The sequence below is a fragment of the Adiantum capillus-veneris genome, chromosome 12 (assembly GCF_014529385.1).
Source record: "Adiantum capillus-veneris isolate H3 chromosome 12, ASM1452938v2, whole genome shotgun sequence".
NCBI classification, from domain to species: domain Eukaryota; kingdom Viridiplantae; phylum Streptophyta; class Polypodiopsida; order Polypodiales; family Pteridaceae; genus Adiantum; species Adiantum capillus-veneris.
The window spans coordinates 120,721,494-120,737,217 of record NC_140942.1 but is presented as its reverse complement, the minus strand read 5'-3'; the positions used below and the strand labels follow the sequence as shown (position 1 = coordinate 120,737,217).

Below are 15,724 nucleotides of genomic sequence, written 5' to 3'. Positions count from 1 at the left end.
GAGGCCTTAGACTACATTTGTTTCAAAATTGATTTTGACAAAGCCTATGACATAATTGAGTGGGATTTCATTTTTTGGTCATAACATGACATTGGTTTTGGAAAGAATTTTATCAGAGATGTCCACAATTGTACAAGAGGGGTTTAAAAATGGAAAATTGAAAAAATGTTACAGGTTTATGAAGGAAGAGGGGTCTTTTAATTCATGATGAAGAGTGTGTGTGTGTGTGTGTGTGTGGAGGGGTTTTAAAAACATGTCTTGAACGCACATGCTATAGGTATTTTTGAAAGGTGGACTCTAAGACCAGAGGAGACTGGACCATGCAACTCTCCACCCATCATCACTATATAGGCTTATTGCTAATCAAATATAGTACCCCTTGACTACATGTCCATCCTAGCCCTTGGCCTGCCCGGTCTCACCCTAGGCATGACATTACTCCCCCCTTGGAGAAGCGTTTTCATCCTAAAAAAAAGGGTCATACATTAGGAAAAGTTTGGACTAAAAAATGGGCCTTGTAAGAAATGCCAGGTCAGCTTAGAGAGAGATAATAAAAAGTCCCTAATTTCAGTTTTGATATTCACTTTCAAAAAAACTCGGATATCAGATTTGGGGGGCACGTTTATTAAAACTCTCAAAAAGTATTCAGACAATGATAACATACGACGGCTCCGAATTGAACGCCGATTGTCTCAATCTTTTGGATTTTTCAAAACTAAGATTTGGCGCTCAACGAGGTGCATTGAATGTTATTATTCTCCTCAGTTTTGCGTCTCTCTTGCTTTCTGCCTGCGCGCAGTCTCCTCCCTTGAGCTCTCTTCCATTTGCTCCACTCTTGCGCTCTCCTCTGTTTTGAGCTTTCTCATTCACCAAGTCGTCTCAATGTCATTATCATCTTCACAAAGAACTCAGACGAGGAGTCAAAACGATGTGTATCATATGAATATTGAACTGTCCAGAGAATACGAGCCCCTCCACAAGAAGAATAAGCGAGGCATCCTTTCTGAAGCTTCAAAAGAGAACTTCAGATTTCAAGGTAAAAAAAGCATCGATCTTTGGGTGGATGGTAGGATATATCCTGAGCATCCTATCACCAACTCAACTCCACCATTCAGAAACATAACGTCGTTGCTGAACTATGTAGGAGACGGTTATTTTGGTTTATATGGCTACACCAAGCATTTGGCGGCCAAAAGTGATATTCTTAAGCTTGAGAGAGACCTTGCACACAAAGAAAACTTTTTCTTGAAGCAAACTGTGACAGAGTGCGCTAAGTAACTGAAAGGCAAGGACGAAAGCATCACGCAGCTCACGCAGGATCTCAGAGAAAAAAATATTGTCTTGGGTCCTCGGTTAAGAGAACGACGCTTACGAGACATTGAACAGCTGAAGGTTGGTTCTAGGGGTTTGAAGAAGAGGGTTAAAGCAATCAAGTAATATTATCATTCAAGCAAGTTTAATTCATCTTTACATTTGTAGTTTTATATCTTACTTTTCATATTTATTCTTAGATCGTTGTTACATCCTTAGTCAAATATTGATAGCAACACACCAACTTCTTCAATTCCTTATGGTCTCATACTGAAACGCAAAGATGTCGTCGGACTTTTGGACGATAAGTGCTACTGCAAGATTGTTGCTAAGCAACTTGACACTCTTTTGAAACAGAATCAACTCCAAACACGTGATGTTCAGTCAATTCTGGATGAAGCCGAAATATCCAACAAAGGTTATTCTGCAATTTTTAGGTATGTCTGGTGTTTGAATCAATTGTCTTCACCGGTCAAATCAAATGTCTGTAATTTTTAGGTATATTGGATATGTATAGCATTTGAAAACTTGGAAATAGTCCATTTACTTAATTTTCTGTTTACAGAACTATGCAGCAACAAAGTAAGAAGTTCAATCTCAAGCACACGTTGCTGCCAAATCCTTTCTCCATTCGAAAGACAAGACTAGAGGTCAACCAGGAAGTGCTTCGGACATTGGGCACTCCTTTTCACATTGAAGCAATGTACCGATCGCCATCAGCAGAGGAAGTGGTCTATGACAAATACAATAATATATTTTATGATTTAGTAGCTTTGCAGACATATTTCATTCAATTGTTCAAGGTTTCTAAAGAGGAATGCAATGGAGTCTTGAAGTTTGTGCTTAAACTGGATGAGTGCGAGCTAGTGAAAGAGACAAAGGTTAAGCGTGTCACAATAACACTTATGAATAGACAATTAGATGAAAGCATTGCTTCAGACGACCTTAGAAACTTTAGCGTGAAATCCAAAAACAATATTTTCTTATTAGCCACATTCAAGGTTTGATATCAACAAGTTTTTGCTTAAAAAAATGGTTAGACATGTTTCATTTGATTGGTTTGGTTTTCCCATTTCAGGTGCCTGTAGAGAATTTCGATATTCTTAACTGGGTTTTCCATCAAACAAGTATTCCTGAAGTCATAAGCGAACAGAGAAATGGAAAGACACTCGATGTATTAGGCATGGGTTCACACACAGTAGAGTGGCATATGGCTGGAGATCTCAAAACCCTAAAGTGTATGTACAACATCTCAAAAGGAGAAACAAGTAAAAGCCCTTGTTTGTATTGCATGGGAGGAGTCATTGTTCTTGACAAAAGAAATTGGAGGAGAGCACCGGACAAGCAGTTGCAGGACCTTAACTTCTGCCCAGTGTTGGATATTCCACTATCCAGAGTACATATTTGCACGATGCATGCACTCTGCAAAATCATTGATAAAATTATGTTTCTTTACATTTGTTTTGCTTGGACCACTCGACCAGCATCAGCAAAACCAAGGGCTATATTATCATTGGAAACAGTTTTCTCATATATGGGCTTGCATGGAGGACATGTGAAAATAGAGCAGGACGAGAAGAGGTCGAAGAATGGTCGAGATGTGCCAAAGAAGTTGTCTATTGGCGGTGTGAAAACCCGTCTCTTCTTGTCGATGCCAACAAGTGCCAGACAACGCAAAAGCCAAAAGGCTGACATTGAGATACAACCGGTGGAGAAACCTGCACAATGCGGTGGTTGACCACGCAGACAATGGTGCAGCAAGGACTCGCAAAGCGAACGTGTGGAAAAGTTTGGATTCCATATTCAAGTTTTGTGAGCTCAATACTTGGAGAGATACTGGCTATACATTGTTTCAAGACGCTCTGGAGACCTTCCACAGGTCTTTCATAGCTGCATGGACAAATCAACACATAACTCATTACATGGTATTACTTTATTTGATAAAATTGTGATTATATATTTACATATAAACAATAGGCTGGTTTTTTTTTGCAGCATATCATATGCAACCACATGCCTTGGTTTGCTAGGTAGTATGGTAGCTTGGCTATATGGTCTACACAAGGTATGGAGAAAACTCACTACCAAGCCCGTACTGGCTATTTCAGCCACACTCGTCACGGAGGTGGTGCAAACAAAGCCAACAGTTTGGAGGAACTACATCAATGACTTATCAAAAGCTTATGCATAGAACACACCGAAAGGAATGTGTCAAAGACAGTCAGATTGGCCAAGCAATGAGATTAGCAAGCAAACAACGGAAGAAGGAAATATGGGAGGCATCTTCTGTGGCATCGCAACATGCAGAGTGGCGACTTCAAAAAGAACGCATTAGAAAAACTTGGACAACTGTGTGTTATCGTCTTCTTCTTGGCTTGGTCTTTTGCAACCTAGTCCTGCAGGTTCGTTTGTCGATAATACATTTGTCTCCACCTCCACAGCCACAAGAGACATTTCTTCAGTAGGCAAATGCGCAATTGGTTGTTTATTGCGAAACATAGCATGCTTGTCATACTCTAGTAATTGCGCAGGGTCAGTGATTCCGCATGCCAAACCATATGCTGCTTGGGTCAAAAAATAGCGACTACACAAACCATACATTCCTGGCCATTGGCCAAACATATACAATGCGGTCTTTTTTTCTAAAAGCATTATTTTATATGCGTTCCACCTAATGACGGCCCCTCCTAAATATCTTGAAAGTGTCTTCAACGTCATCAAGGGTAGCTCCGCGTTGTCATTGGAGAAGGACGAATGGAAGACCAAAAAAATCGGATACTTAAGATTCTTTAAGTATTGGCCGAGAGAGGAATTCTTTCCTAAATCTCCCATGCCTCGTCCACGAGGGCGAGGAATGAAGGTATCATCATAGACCACCAACTGCAACAAATTAAAGTTATGAAATGAGATAAGTAGAAACCAAAAAGGTAAGGCAAATAAAAAAAGATTACCTTCTGGTTTTCATCTTCCTCAAGTAAGTCCTCATTCCATAGGTTGATGCTGCTCTGACCTCTAGTGGGCGCATTGGAGGTTGAGGCCAAAGATGATGAAGAAGTGCTTGCCTTACCCATTTCTTCAATCCCTAGCATTTTTTGCACTTCCATGAACTCCTTTTCTGTTGGAAGCGTGCGCTCATACCTAGCAACATCATTGTAAATCATCACAAGTGCACTTACGGGGTCAACGAACTCATCGTCATTTACATGGGCATCTATAACAGAATACTTGTCGTGCTCAGGGTCAATGATAGCATCATCCGCTTCGAGATTCTGTGCCACAGTGGCAAGGCAATAGTCCTCTCGAAGTTCAAAAATCTCCATAATGTCGTTAAGCATGACATACTGCAAATCACCAATAGGTATGGTAGGTAGAACACTAGTAGGCAAAGTACCCTCCTAAAGCTAGACTCCCTCTGAAACCTGCAAGGCAAGGCTTCCCCGAGAGATGGGCTCTTGGCCCTCCCCAATCTGATCCTCTAGCGAGGCCTCTGCAGCATCAGCATGCTCATTCAAAATTAAATACAAATATAAAATAAAACCTGCATAATATTCAGCCACTCGACACTTGCGGTTATGAAGTGTACACTTGTAGTCTGTTATCCGCAAGTGCACTGGCAGCTTAAGGCAACTCCCTAGAAAATATGTGTTTCTTGGAGGAGTCCGAATTGATATCCTTCATGTGAACAAAACGAACTCCTTGTATCTCGACAATGCCACCAGACGTTTGCTGTTGGTAGGTCTGATCAAAACCTGATAGATAATGTTGCGCGAAGACAATCCACTCATGCAAAGAAAAATCTGGATTGAACATCGGCCTGATCTCTATCTCGTGCTGCTGAAGCCCAATGCGGTATAGAAAATGAGATAGTTTGTCTTGGGGGGCATCCTCAGAGCAAGGCACTTCCTCCTCTGCTTCAACATTGAAGGGGTCCATAACGGAAATTCAAAAGCGAAGATAGACGAGAGAGCACAAAATCCAAACAAAGGGCAAATGGGGGAGCAAGTCATATGTATAGGACTCCTGAGGACAATGATGACATCGATTGACGTGCATCATGGGGCCGGCGTACATCATGCAGTCACCGTGATGATTATGCCACATGTCAGCCGCCCCCGTGGAACGATCGCGCCACAACGCGAAACTGGTGCCACTGCACCAGAAAAGCACCACTATCGCGTTTTGGCGCGACAACTTGTTGACGAGTCGTAACGCGATACGGCCAGTCCAGAGTACTCAGATCCGCCTCCTGCGTTGTGCCGAGATGCCTTTTTTGTCGTGCCACGTATGCATCATGCAGTCGCCGTGATGATTACGCCAGTGTCATTCGTCGTGGAACGGTCGCGCCACAATGCGAAACTGGTGCCGCCGCTCCACGAAAGCACCGCTATAGCGTTTTGGCGCGAAAGCTTTTTGTCGCGTCATAACGTGATACGAACAGTGCAGAGTATTGTGGTCCACCTCCTCGCGTTGTGCCGCAACCTACCGTTGTTGCTAGGGCAACCCGTTGGGGCACCATCAATATCGCTTGAGTCCCGATGTGCCACATGGCGCGTAATCATTATACTCGCACGCTTCCTGTCATACCTCGCAATGTCATGATTAGTGCAGCCGCCTCTTCTCATTATACTTATTCCGGTAATATAAACACCCTCCCCCCCCCCCCCCCCCTTTTTTTTTCTCATCGTTTTTTCCGAAGTGTCTCTAGTCACTCTGCCTTTTTACCCACATCCAGATTTCCATATTTCCTCGCATTCTCCTCGTTCAGGTCATGGCCCCCACAAAGCAAACAGCAAGGAAGGTTTATCCTGGCCAGTCTGGTGCGCAGGGCCAGGCTAGCTTGTCTACAATGCAACCGTCAACATCACAGGTGATTCCGGGCAAGACCATGCCGCAGTTATGGGCAACAATGCGAAGAAGAAGATACGAGCAGAATAGGAGCATTCTACTCGAACTTCGTAAGCTCCAAAAGCACATTTCATTGGCAATACCTAAACTGCCATTCCAGAGAGTTGTTCGCGAGATTTGCGAGCAACACAACCTGAATTTCTGGTGGTCTCGAAGTGCAATGGGATGCTTGCACGAGGCCGCCGAGGATTTTTTTGTAGAGCTTTTCCAGGACAGCTACATCCTCTCGGCCCACGCCCATAGAACAACATTGATGCCGCGAGACATCAACACACTTCGCCTTCTCAGGTTCAGGTATGACAAAACAATACCGCCTGCCGGTATTTCAGACCGAAAGATGGACAATATTCTTAGAATACCACCTATTGACAAGGTCAAAGTTCATGAAGTGTCTACACAAATGCATCAATATAGCACCCGTCTCAACACCGAGCGGGACACAATAGAAGACGATAGTGAGAGATTGTAGCAGTTATGCCTTGAGATGGTGGAGGAACAAATGGCAGATGCCATCAGCGACGCCAACGGTGAATATTTTTCATTGCTGTTTCCCTATTTCCATGTTGGCCTTCCTGTGTGGGGACGCATTCTATATTTTCCTTATCACCCCCACGAGATTGCAATTTTACAGAACCGGACGAGGGAACTCACAGACTCAATCATCAATTGATTGCTTTGGTACGTGCTATTCTTTTTTTCACAATAAATTCTTTTAATATATTCAATTTTGTATGACACGAATTTCTTTACAGTTTTGTAGTTTCAAATTTGCCTTGGAATATGCAAGATGATGTCACCGTCCTTGACTCGAACCTCTCGGTCGTTTTGACGGCCGAGGATACATCTTTAGTGGAAATAGTTGACTGGTTCCAGTCAGTGAACATGGATACGGCAAAATTTTTTGTTCTGGCTTATCATGAAGGGTACGCAATGTTTTCAATAGTGAAATTATTTTATCTTGAACTCTAATTTGTTGTGATGACATATGTTTTGCTTATGTTTATTTGTAACAGATCTCATTGGAGTCTTGTTCTCTTACACCTTGAACGAAACCGGTGCTACCTTGCTAATTCATCCATGGATTTCATTGGTGAAGTACGTAGCTAAGAGGTTTTGTATTTTGTTCGACATCGCATAGAAGTTTGTTAAAAGTCGCTTATGAAATTTAATTATATTTTGCGCAGATCTGTTCGAAAGCTTGTGTCTGCTCTTGAAGCTTTAACGCAAGAGCAGATATATGAGAATCTTACGATTATTAGTTACAAAGTCCCTAAGCAGGACGATGCCTACTCTTGTGGATGGAGGGTCTTACTCAATGCAGAAATGTTTTTAGGGGTCATGCTTGATGGAAGTCGTAGAAGTGTAAGCATTTGACACTCGTTTACAGATTTTTATCTTAATAAGTTAGTAGCTATGTTAATAAACATGATGTTCTTAACGCAGGTAAGAAATTTGGTAGATTATTCAAAGGCTGATGTTTCTTCGTTTAGAAACAGAATGATTGAAAACTTGATCAATTGCGCGACCATGCGTCCAGACGGAGCACGTGATGCTTTTATCTTGCCAGCACCAAGGCCCATGCCTAGGCCTCCGCCGACAAGATACCCCGTGTCTGCCACACCAACACAAGCACATATCAATATCTCCCCAGATACCTCCCCAACCCAAGCTCCCACCAACTCTCGTCCTGAAGAAACAGCTCCAGAACCCTCAAACCCCCCACCCAACACCTCTGCTGCTCATGAAGCAGCTCCAGAGCCCCCAAACCCCCAAGCCACCACCTCTCCTCAACCTCAACCAGCAGCCCCACATCACCGTACGCACAAGATTAGAAAGAGATTATGAAATGTACTTTTAACAAATTGATTACAAGCAGTGGATCGAAATTTGACTTTTGTTTTGATTATGGTTCAAAGTTTACAAAATGTTGTGTACAGCTTTCCAAAAAAATGGGCGAGTGAGGATCCAATGGTGTTTGGTAATGTAGAGAGCTGCCTTTGTCGAGTAATCTTTGAGAATAGTATTTGAATCATTGTGTACAGTTAGTTCACTATTTCAAGTCTGTCATTGGTAATCTGTACACAAAGAGTCGTTTTTTCTTGTCTGTGAGGTACCTGCAATGCAACGTACGCGATAAGACATTGGGATACATGAGCACGATAGAAATATCAACGTATAAAAGTAATACATGTAGCTTAGTACCTTTTGCATGTTACACTTGAAAAAAAAATTTGAAGGCAAATTGAGATCGGACTCATTTAACAGATCCTCTCGAACCTATCTTAAAGTGACATTTGATCTAACCACAACAACTGTAAGCAAATAATTTGAAAACCATATCTCGATGGACATCAAGGGATTAAAAGCATTGTCACTTAAATCTTGATCCATAGCTACCAACTGACCATTCACTCGATGCCACCTCATGTAGTAGAAAGAAACTATAAAATTCTGTGATGCTATCATACACTTGCACACAATCGAGCGCTTGTCAACTTTGCACAAAATGCCTTCAGAATCACTGACATCCCAATTATCATCTAAAAAATCAAGGCAAGTTTGGGATTTGCAGATGAACATGGTTTCTGTTTTTCTAACCTCCTCATCATGGAAGAAATCTATAAAGACATGTAATGGCATAAATAGACTGACTCGTACTTGCCTACTTGCAATGTTTGGTCGCAAACACTTCAAAATTTCCTGATGAAGCTTGAGTTCAAAACACTCAGAGGTTTCTGAAGTTGGAATTGGCCACTTTGAGGAATCTTGTTGAGGAAGAGGGAAAGGTTTCAAAGTGCCAAATCCATGGACAGAGAAAGGGGCGTTGTAAAAGTAGTCGTAAAAGAAAACTCCCCTCTCTACAAGAGCTCTTCTCGCACTAGTTCTGTACATAAGTTCTCCCACCGAAGCATGAAAAGCATAAAAAATACCAATTATTCTCTCAACTGGTTGCCAGTATTATTTGTTAGAAGGATAAATATCTGCAAAAACAAAAGATAAGAGAATGGTCACAAGAAATAGTCAACAAAATAACTTGAAGGATCTTTAAGACTTTTTAGCAATATAGTAGTCACACAGTTTGGTCTATGAGCAAGCAACCCCAAAGGTGAATGTTGTAGTCGTAGTTTGGAGTGCATATATGCATGCTCAATGAGCACCTCTTTCATTGTCTTTCCCGTTTGAGACAAGTGAAAATCTTTCACACATCCTTTGTAGCTGTTGATGAATTCATTTGACATCCGTTTTCTTCTTCTTGTTTGAAGCAGAACCCAACTACCAATGGTGACTGTGGTAGACATCCAGCGACCATGGTCTAAGTCAAAGCTGTTGAATAGTTCCACAGACTTAACAGAGGCGGATAGTCGTCATGGTCATCTTCCTTCCATCTCTGCTTCTATTAGCTGCGAAGTGACACTACACAAAAACGATAAAAGAAAAGAGGCTCACTAGTTTACACAAGAAGTAGTAGCTTGAAAAGTGTTCATCAAAAGGTGTGCCTCATTGAATGTGAGTTATGGCACATTCAGCGTTTGTCGCCCATCGCAGGGGAATAATTTGCACAAATCGCGTCGTATCTTCTTATTCAGATATTTTTAACAGAAAAAACTCTTTTTTGAAAACGCACAAATTTGAGATAAAAATCAAATAAATTGGAGCTACCGTTGTGGTGACTCAAACTCTATTGGTCGAACAACATTCTCTCTCTAATGCCAAAAAGTCCTTTTTTGAGTCCAAACGTTTCCTAATGTCTTCATAAATAACACTAATGTTTTGTTGAAGTGGCATCCTTCATGGATCTAGCTCCCCATTTGACCAAAACACGATTTAGTAGGAGGTTCAATGAAATCAAGACAAGCATCTTGATTTTTTTGCACTGTCATCCTTCATGGATCCAACTCTCCATTTGACCAGAACACGGTTTATGTACGCATGCTAACTATTACCAAAAATCCTTTCCATGGACAATGTTAGTCAACATAAAATGGAGTATGCTAATTACATATGATGATGGATTGCATTATAAATTGTCTATCATTTTATATATAACTAGAAATCTCTTGAAAAATAATAAATCTAAATCCAAAAGCTCCAACAAATTTGAAGCTGGTTTACAAAAGTTTTATCGTACACCCAATTTGTAAGAATAAAATTGCTAACAAGCATAAGTAACATACAAAATTAATGTGTGATTAGCGAGATGTATATACCACAAGGAAGACATCCGCCATTTGTTTATGAGCTAATCTTAGAATTGAACAGTACTTCAAAAGATCCACTTGGCCTTTGGAAACTTGCATCCACTTCCTTTTACATTGAAGGAGTTTTTGGTGGATGAAAGTAGAGATTAGATGTACTTTGTTGGAACATTATCAGATCCACCTTGTGATGGCTGATATGGAATCATAAGAATGCTTTCTTTTTTGATGGTCACATTAAGTTTTCCCTTGAACATGCAGAAAGAGGTTCTCTATTGCCTATTGTTAAAGGATGTAGCCACCAATTCTCCTCTACAAGTCTATAGGTTTTTTTTTTTCCGAGAAAAAGATCCTTCTATTAGTTAATGAAAACTGCCCATAGGGCTACAACCACCTCTGCAAGAGAGGGCTACAACAAGCATGATGGGGAGACTCTCCCAATGAAAAAACAACATATATACAATGGGGCTAAATCAAGAGATGGCAGGAGGGAAAAGCCACACAGGTGGACAGTAGTGCCATCTGATCACCCCCTGGACTATGGTGTAGAAAGGCCCAGGGCGCCAGAGTCAAACAAAAGCCTCACGGCGCTCCCGCATGCAGTCGAAGTTGCCTTGTAGTCCCTCAAGCTGTCCTCTGAGAGTATGGATCAGCTGTAGCCAAAAGTCACGAATAGTCTCTGCTGGTGGCACAGGGCGAGCCTCAAAGATGCAAAAAAAGTGGGCCCGCCAGATGAACCAAAGTGTCAGGCCACTGATGAGCTCCCAACACTCCTCTCTCTCACTGCACCACTCGAGTGGAGTAAGCTCTGTAGTAGGCTGAAGTGTAGGTCGCCCCCCCTATATCACTATCATTCTGGTGGTGGAAGATAGCTCAAACTGAAGTGCCGGGCCCGTGAGGGTGGACCAAGCCGCTGCCCCCCAAGTGTACTGGCGAGCCGTGGAGAGAGCAAGCATCAACCAAAGAACTCGTAGCCACACCTGCTGGGACAAGGGACAGTCCCAAAGACACTGACTCTGACTCTCCACCAAATGGTCACAAGCTGCACATGTGGCCAAGAGACCACTATGCACAAGACAGCTCCCTACTGCTGTGGCTCTATGTGCGACCAGCCACACTTAAACAAGGTGACTCGCCTTGGCTGTCTAGAGTCCCACATCCTCTGCCAAAAAGCTTCCAAGAACTCGACTGTGAGGCCCTCCTCCTGCCAATGACGTGTTGTAGCAGGGCGGGCCTCTCTCTGTGCTGCAAGTATATGACGTCCAAGCCGAACAGTGTACTGAAAGAAGGGGACTCATGGGCGGTCTGCAGAAGAGAAGGGGTCCCTCCATAGCCACTCACCAGGATCCCACTGTACTCGTGCCAGTGGATAGAACTCCCAAGCCCATAGCCTCCAGTGTTCTGTCTCAAGAGTTGCTGGGTCAGGGTCTATGAAGCAAGTCCTCCCACAGATGCCCACAACTCGGATCCTCTGGAAACAGCACTCTACTACCTGCGGGGCCTCTACTGAAACTCGTTGTAATCGTCCCCCACCCTGGAGCTCGAAGAATAGAGCTAGGACAGTCTCTGAGCAAGCCCTGACTGAAATGAGAACCTCCAGTCGTGTGAAGGCTCCCATCCACCGGGGTGCTGCACCCCTCTCATGCCCTCTAGCTGGATAGCCTACACCTCCTCTGACAAACCTGTGAACTCTAGCTAGTCACCTAGAGAGCGCGCTGGACCAGCTTTCATGGGACCCCAAGAAACATGAGGCCACCGACTCCCAACCAAGTGGCCTCTCTGAGTGCTAACCATGGGGTTCCAGACAAGGGGCTGCCGTAGGCGCTCCTCCGTGCACGTCGGCTATCTCTGCTCTAGGCCACACCGTAAGAGCTCCCAAGATCGAAGAAAACTCACAGCAAATCGGTCCTCCAGTCTCCTGCTCAAACCAACTCGGCGCAGCTCTGTAAAGATCCATCTGGTCGAAGGTTGCCAAGGGCCTCCTGACTGAGGCACCCTGGCACGAAGCCTCTGCAACAAGAACTCCTTCCAGGGCTCCTCACCTCGAAGAAGTCCTCTGACGACGAACTTCCCAAGAAGGGCTCTGCTCTGCTGTGCTGGATCAATGATCCCAAGCCGTCCCTGAGAACAAGGAAGTGTGATGACCGACCAAGCCACCTTGGCTTGGGCAATTTGAGTGTCGCGACCTGACCAAAGGAAGTTCCTGGTCAGCCTCTCTACCTGGCTAATACAAGAACTGGAGAAGATATAGCAAGAAGTGATGTACCACATAGTCGCCAACAACACCTAGTTGGCAACTACTACTCTACCAGCCAGCGAAATTCGTGCTGAGCTCCAATGTAACAGCTTTCTCCTAATGGACAGGAGAAGAGGAGCAATCTGCTGCTCGGGGGTCAAGTCCAAACCAACCTGACAACCCAAGTACCGAACTGCAGTCGTTGGAAGAATCCACCTGAAACCCTCTCCTGGCATCCAATCTGGCACAGGAGCACTGCCAATTAAGAAAGCCACTGTCTTTCTCCAGTTGATCAGTGCACCCGATGAACAACATAAGGTCTCCAAAGCTTGCTCACATCTGTGTAAATTGTCCTCCTGGTCCTCTAAGTACAAGGCCGAGTCGTAGGCAAACTCAGCGTCCAGAAGCTCATCTCCCCGTATAGGGAGTGCTAAGCCCCTCAAACCAACCTGCTGTGACACCAAAAATCTGCTCATCGCCTCCGCATAGAATAGAAAGAGAAAGGGGGCAAGAGGAAAACCATGTCTGACCTATCATGTGAGCATGAAGCGCTCACCTCTACCTCTTGCCAAAAGCACCTGACTGTGAGCCTGTCCGTACAAAGCTGACACCCCTCTGATCCAAGCATCGGAGAAGCCCATCCTGTGTAGCGTGCCCTCTAGAAAGTCCCAGTCAACTTTGTCGTATGCCTTCTCAAAATCGAGAAGAAGAATCACAAGGTCCTCCCCAAGGAGTCGTGCCAGGGCAGAAGCCTCCCTAAAGGTGAAGATGTTGTCAACGATACTGCGTTCCTTGACAAAACCTGTCTGAGTCCCATGTATAAGGCTCTCCAAAAGTGGTTGAATCCTCAAACTCAGAGCCTTGGCAAGAATTTTGTAGGCTGAGTTTAGGATGGTGATGGGGCGCCACTATCGAATCTCATCCAAGGAGCCACCCTCCTTTGGAATGAGGTAAATCAGGCCCTCACTCATGCTATCGGGCATCACTCCTATCTACAGAATGTACTGAAAGGCACTACAAAGATCTAGGCCAAGCAGGTCCCAGTACTCCAAGAAGAAGCTAGGAGTCAGCCCATTCTCACCTGGACAGCTACCACGAGGGAGGGCCCTAAGAGCCGTGTGTAGCTCCTCAAGCTGAAGAGGTATCTCTAGCCTCTGGCGCATCTCCTCAGTCACAAGACAAGGCATCTGTGCCCAAACCTGCTCCCTGCAAGCATCCTGTCTCTTTGACTGGGGCTCAGCGGACAGTAACTCACGGTAAAAGTCAGTAGAAACTGCACGCATATCCTCGGGCTCACAAACAACTGACCCATCGGGTCTCCTCAACTGATTGACCTTGGCATGTGAGTGCCGAGGTCCCACTATCTCAAAAAAAACACCTGTCACTCTGTCACCCACCAGAGTCCACTGAGATGCCTGTCGCTAAAAAGCAAACTCATGGCGCCTCTCCTTTGTGCAAGCAAGCTCCTGTCGAGCCTGCTGTAACTGCTCCTCCCTGTGTGGATGCTGCTCCTGCATCCTCTATAGTGAAGCAATGCCTCGTCTGAGACACTGCTCCTCCTCTCTTGTTGCAGCCTGTCGAGCCCGAGACTCCCCGAGAAAAAAGTGGCTAAGCTGAGCTAGGCCTAAGGCCACTCTGTCTGCAGGTAGAGCCTTGCTGTCCATGCCCTCTGTCCAGAGAGCTTCTACCCTCTCTCTGAGTGTTGAGTCCAACAAGACCCGCTCTGGGATGCGAAGCATCGTGCTCCCACTCCTCTGCCTGTCTGCCACTGTGAGGATCATTGGTGAATGGTCCGAGAAGGATGTCCCTGCCAGGATGCCCACTGAGCCCCCCAAGTCACTGAAGTGGTCACTAGTGTAGAAGCGATCTATCCGCGATAGATTCACTCCTCCCACTCTGCGGTCCGATCTAGAGAAGGCAAGACTCTCTGGAGGCCTCACAAAGCTAGAATGCTGCCATGTATCCGAGACCCTCAAAGTCATACACAACCTCTCCCAAGCTGCTAACTCGACTCCATGCACAGTAGCATGGCTGCCTCCGATCCTGTCAGAAGGGTCCTCCAACATGTTGAAGTCCCCTCCTACACACCAATGGTCAACCTGTGGAAAAGACTCAACAATCTGTGACGAAAACTCTGCACGAGCACTCGCCACATTGGGCGCATAGATGTTCAGGAAGCCCACAAGGCCACCCTGAAGCTGCATAGTAATCCACTGAGCCCTTCCTGGCACAATAATGCCTCTTCCCACAATGGCTTGCTGGAATGAATCCGCAATAGTCATACATACCCCGCCCTGGATGCCTCCAGGTCCAAAAGCACCTGACCAAAAGGTATCATAACGTCCACACAAAATCTGACCACATCGCCGAATGCGGCTCTCAGACAATGGTGCTCCTGAAGCATAAGGAGATCAATCTCTCCTCCCACAAGGCAACGTTGAAGCTCCTGACGCAATCGGCCCCGCTGTCGCTGAAACTGGGGACCACCTAGTCCTTGCACGTCCCACGAGATGATCCTCATGGGGAGCTAGAGAGAACAGATGCTGCCGCAGCAGCAAGACGGGCTATCTTCGAGGCTGGCTTGGATGGGGAGTAATCCGCATCTGAGCGTCCTCTAGATAGGCGAGACTACAGTGAGTGCCTGGCCCAAGCCCAAGCAGAGTGAGCCTTGCGTAAAGCAACCTCCTCTGTCCAGGAGTCCTCATGAATGTATACATAGCAAGGCAAACACTGCGTATCAGAAAAAAAGTACACCACAATGTGCCTACATCCTGCTGAGTCTGGGGGTGTCACTGCAAACTTGGCCAATGGCCACAAAGTCTGCAGCAAATCTGTAACTCCAAGTTCTCCCATGTGGTGAGAGAACTCGAGAACCTGTGTATGCAACCATCCCACCACTGAGTCTAGGGACCACTCTGTCTCGGTCCTACCACAGAGGGGGAAGAAGAAACCAACTGCTGAGTCCAACGCCTCTGTTCCCCTAGCGGCGAGGAACAAAGCGTGGACCCTGAAGCAGGCTGCCTCGTGGTCTGCTCCGGAATCGCCGAGGATGCGAGTAAACCCGTAGTCGAAGAAA

General features: G+C 45.0%; 1 protein-coding gene across 1 annotated transcript in view; it reads left to right on the top strand.

Annotated features, from left to right (window-relative positions):
* The window catches only part of LOC147446429 (uncharacterized), an 80,424-nt gene extending 72,351 nt beyond the window's left edge, over positions 1–8,073 (top strand). The window contains exons 2-8 of the mRNA XM_086525652.1: positions 1,669–1,748; positions 1,877–3,236; positions 3,307–6,894; positions 6,969–7,139; positions 7,230–7,311; positions 7,401–7,578; positions 7,660–8,073. Of these exons, the coding sequence (XP_086381778.1) occupies positions 7,133–7,139; positions 7,230–7,311; positions 7,401–7,578; positions 7,660–8,061 (669 nt within the window). The 5' untranslated portion in view covers positions 1,669–1,748; positions 1,877–3,236; positions 3,307–6,894; positions 6,969–7,132 and the 3' untranslated portion in view covers positions 8,062–8,073. The remainder of the gene's footprint in view (positions 1–1,668; positions 1,749–1,876; positions 3,237–3,306; positions 6,895–6,968; positions 7,140–7,229; positions 7,312–7,400; positions 7,579–7,659) is intronic.
* Positions 8,074–15,724: the final 7,651 nt, after the last annotated feature.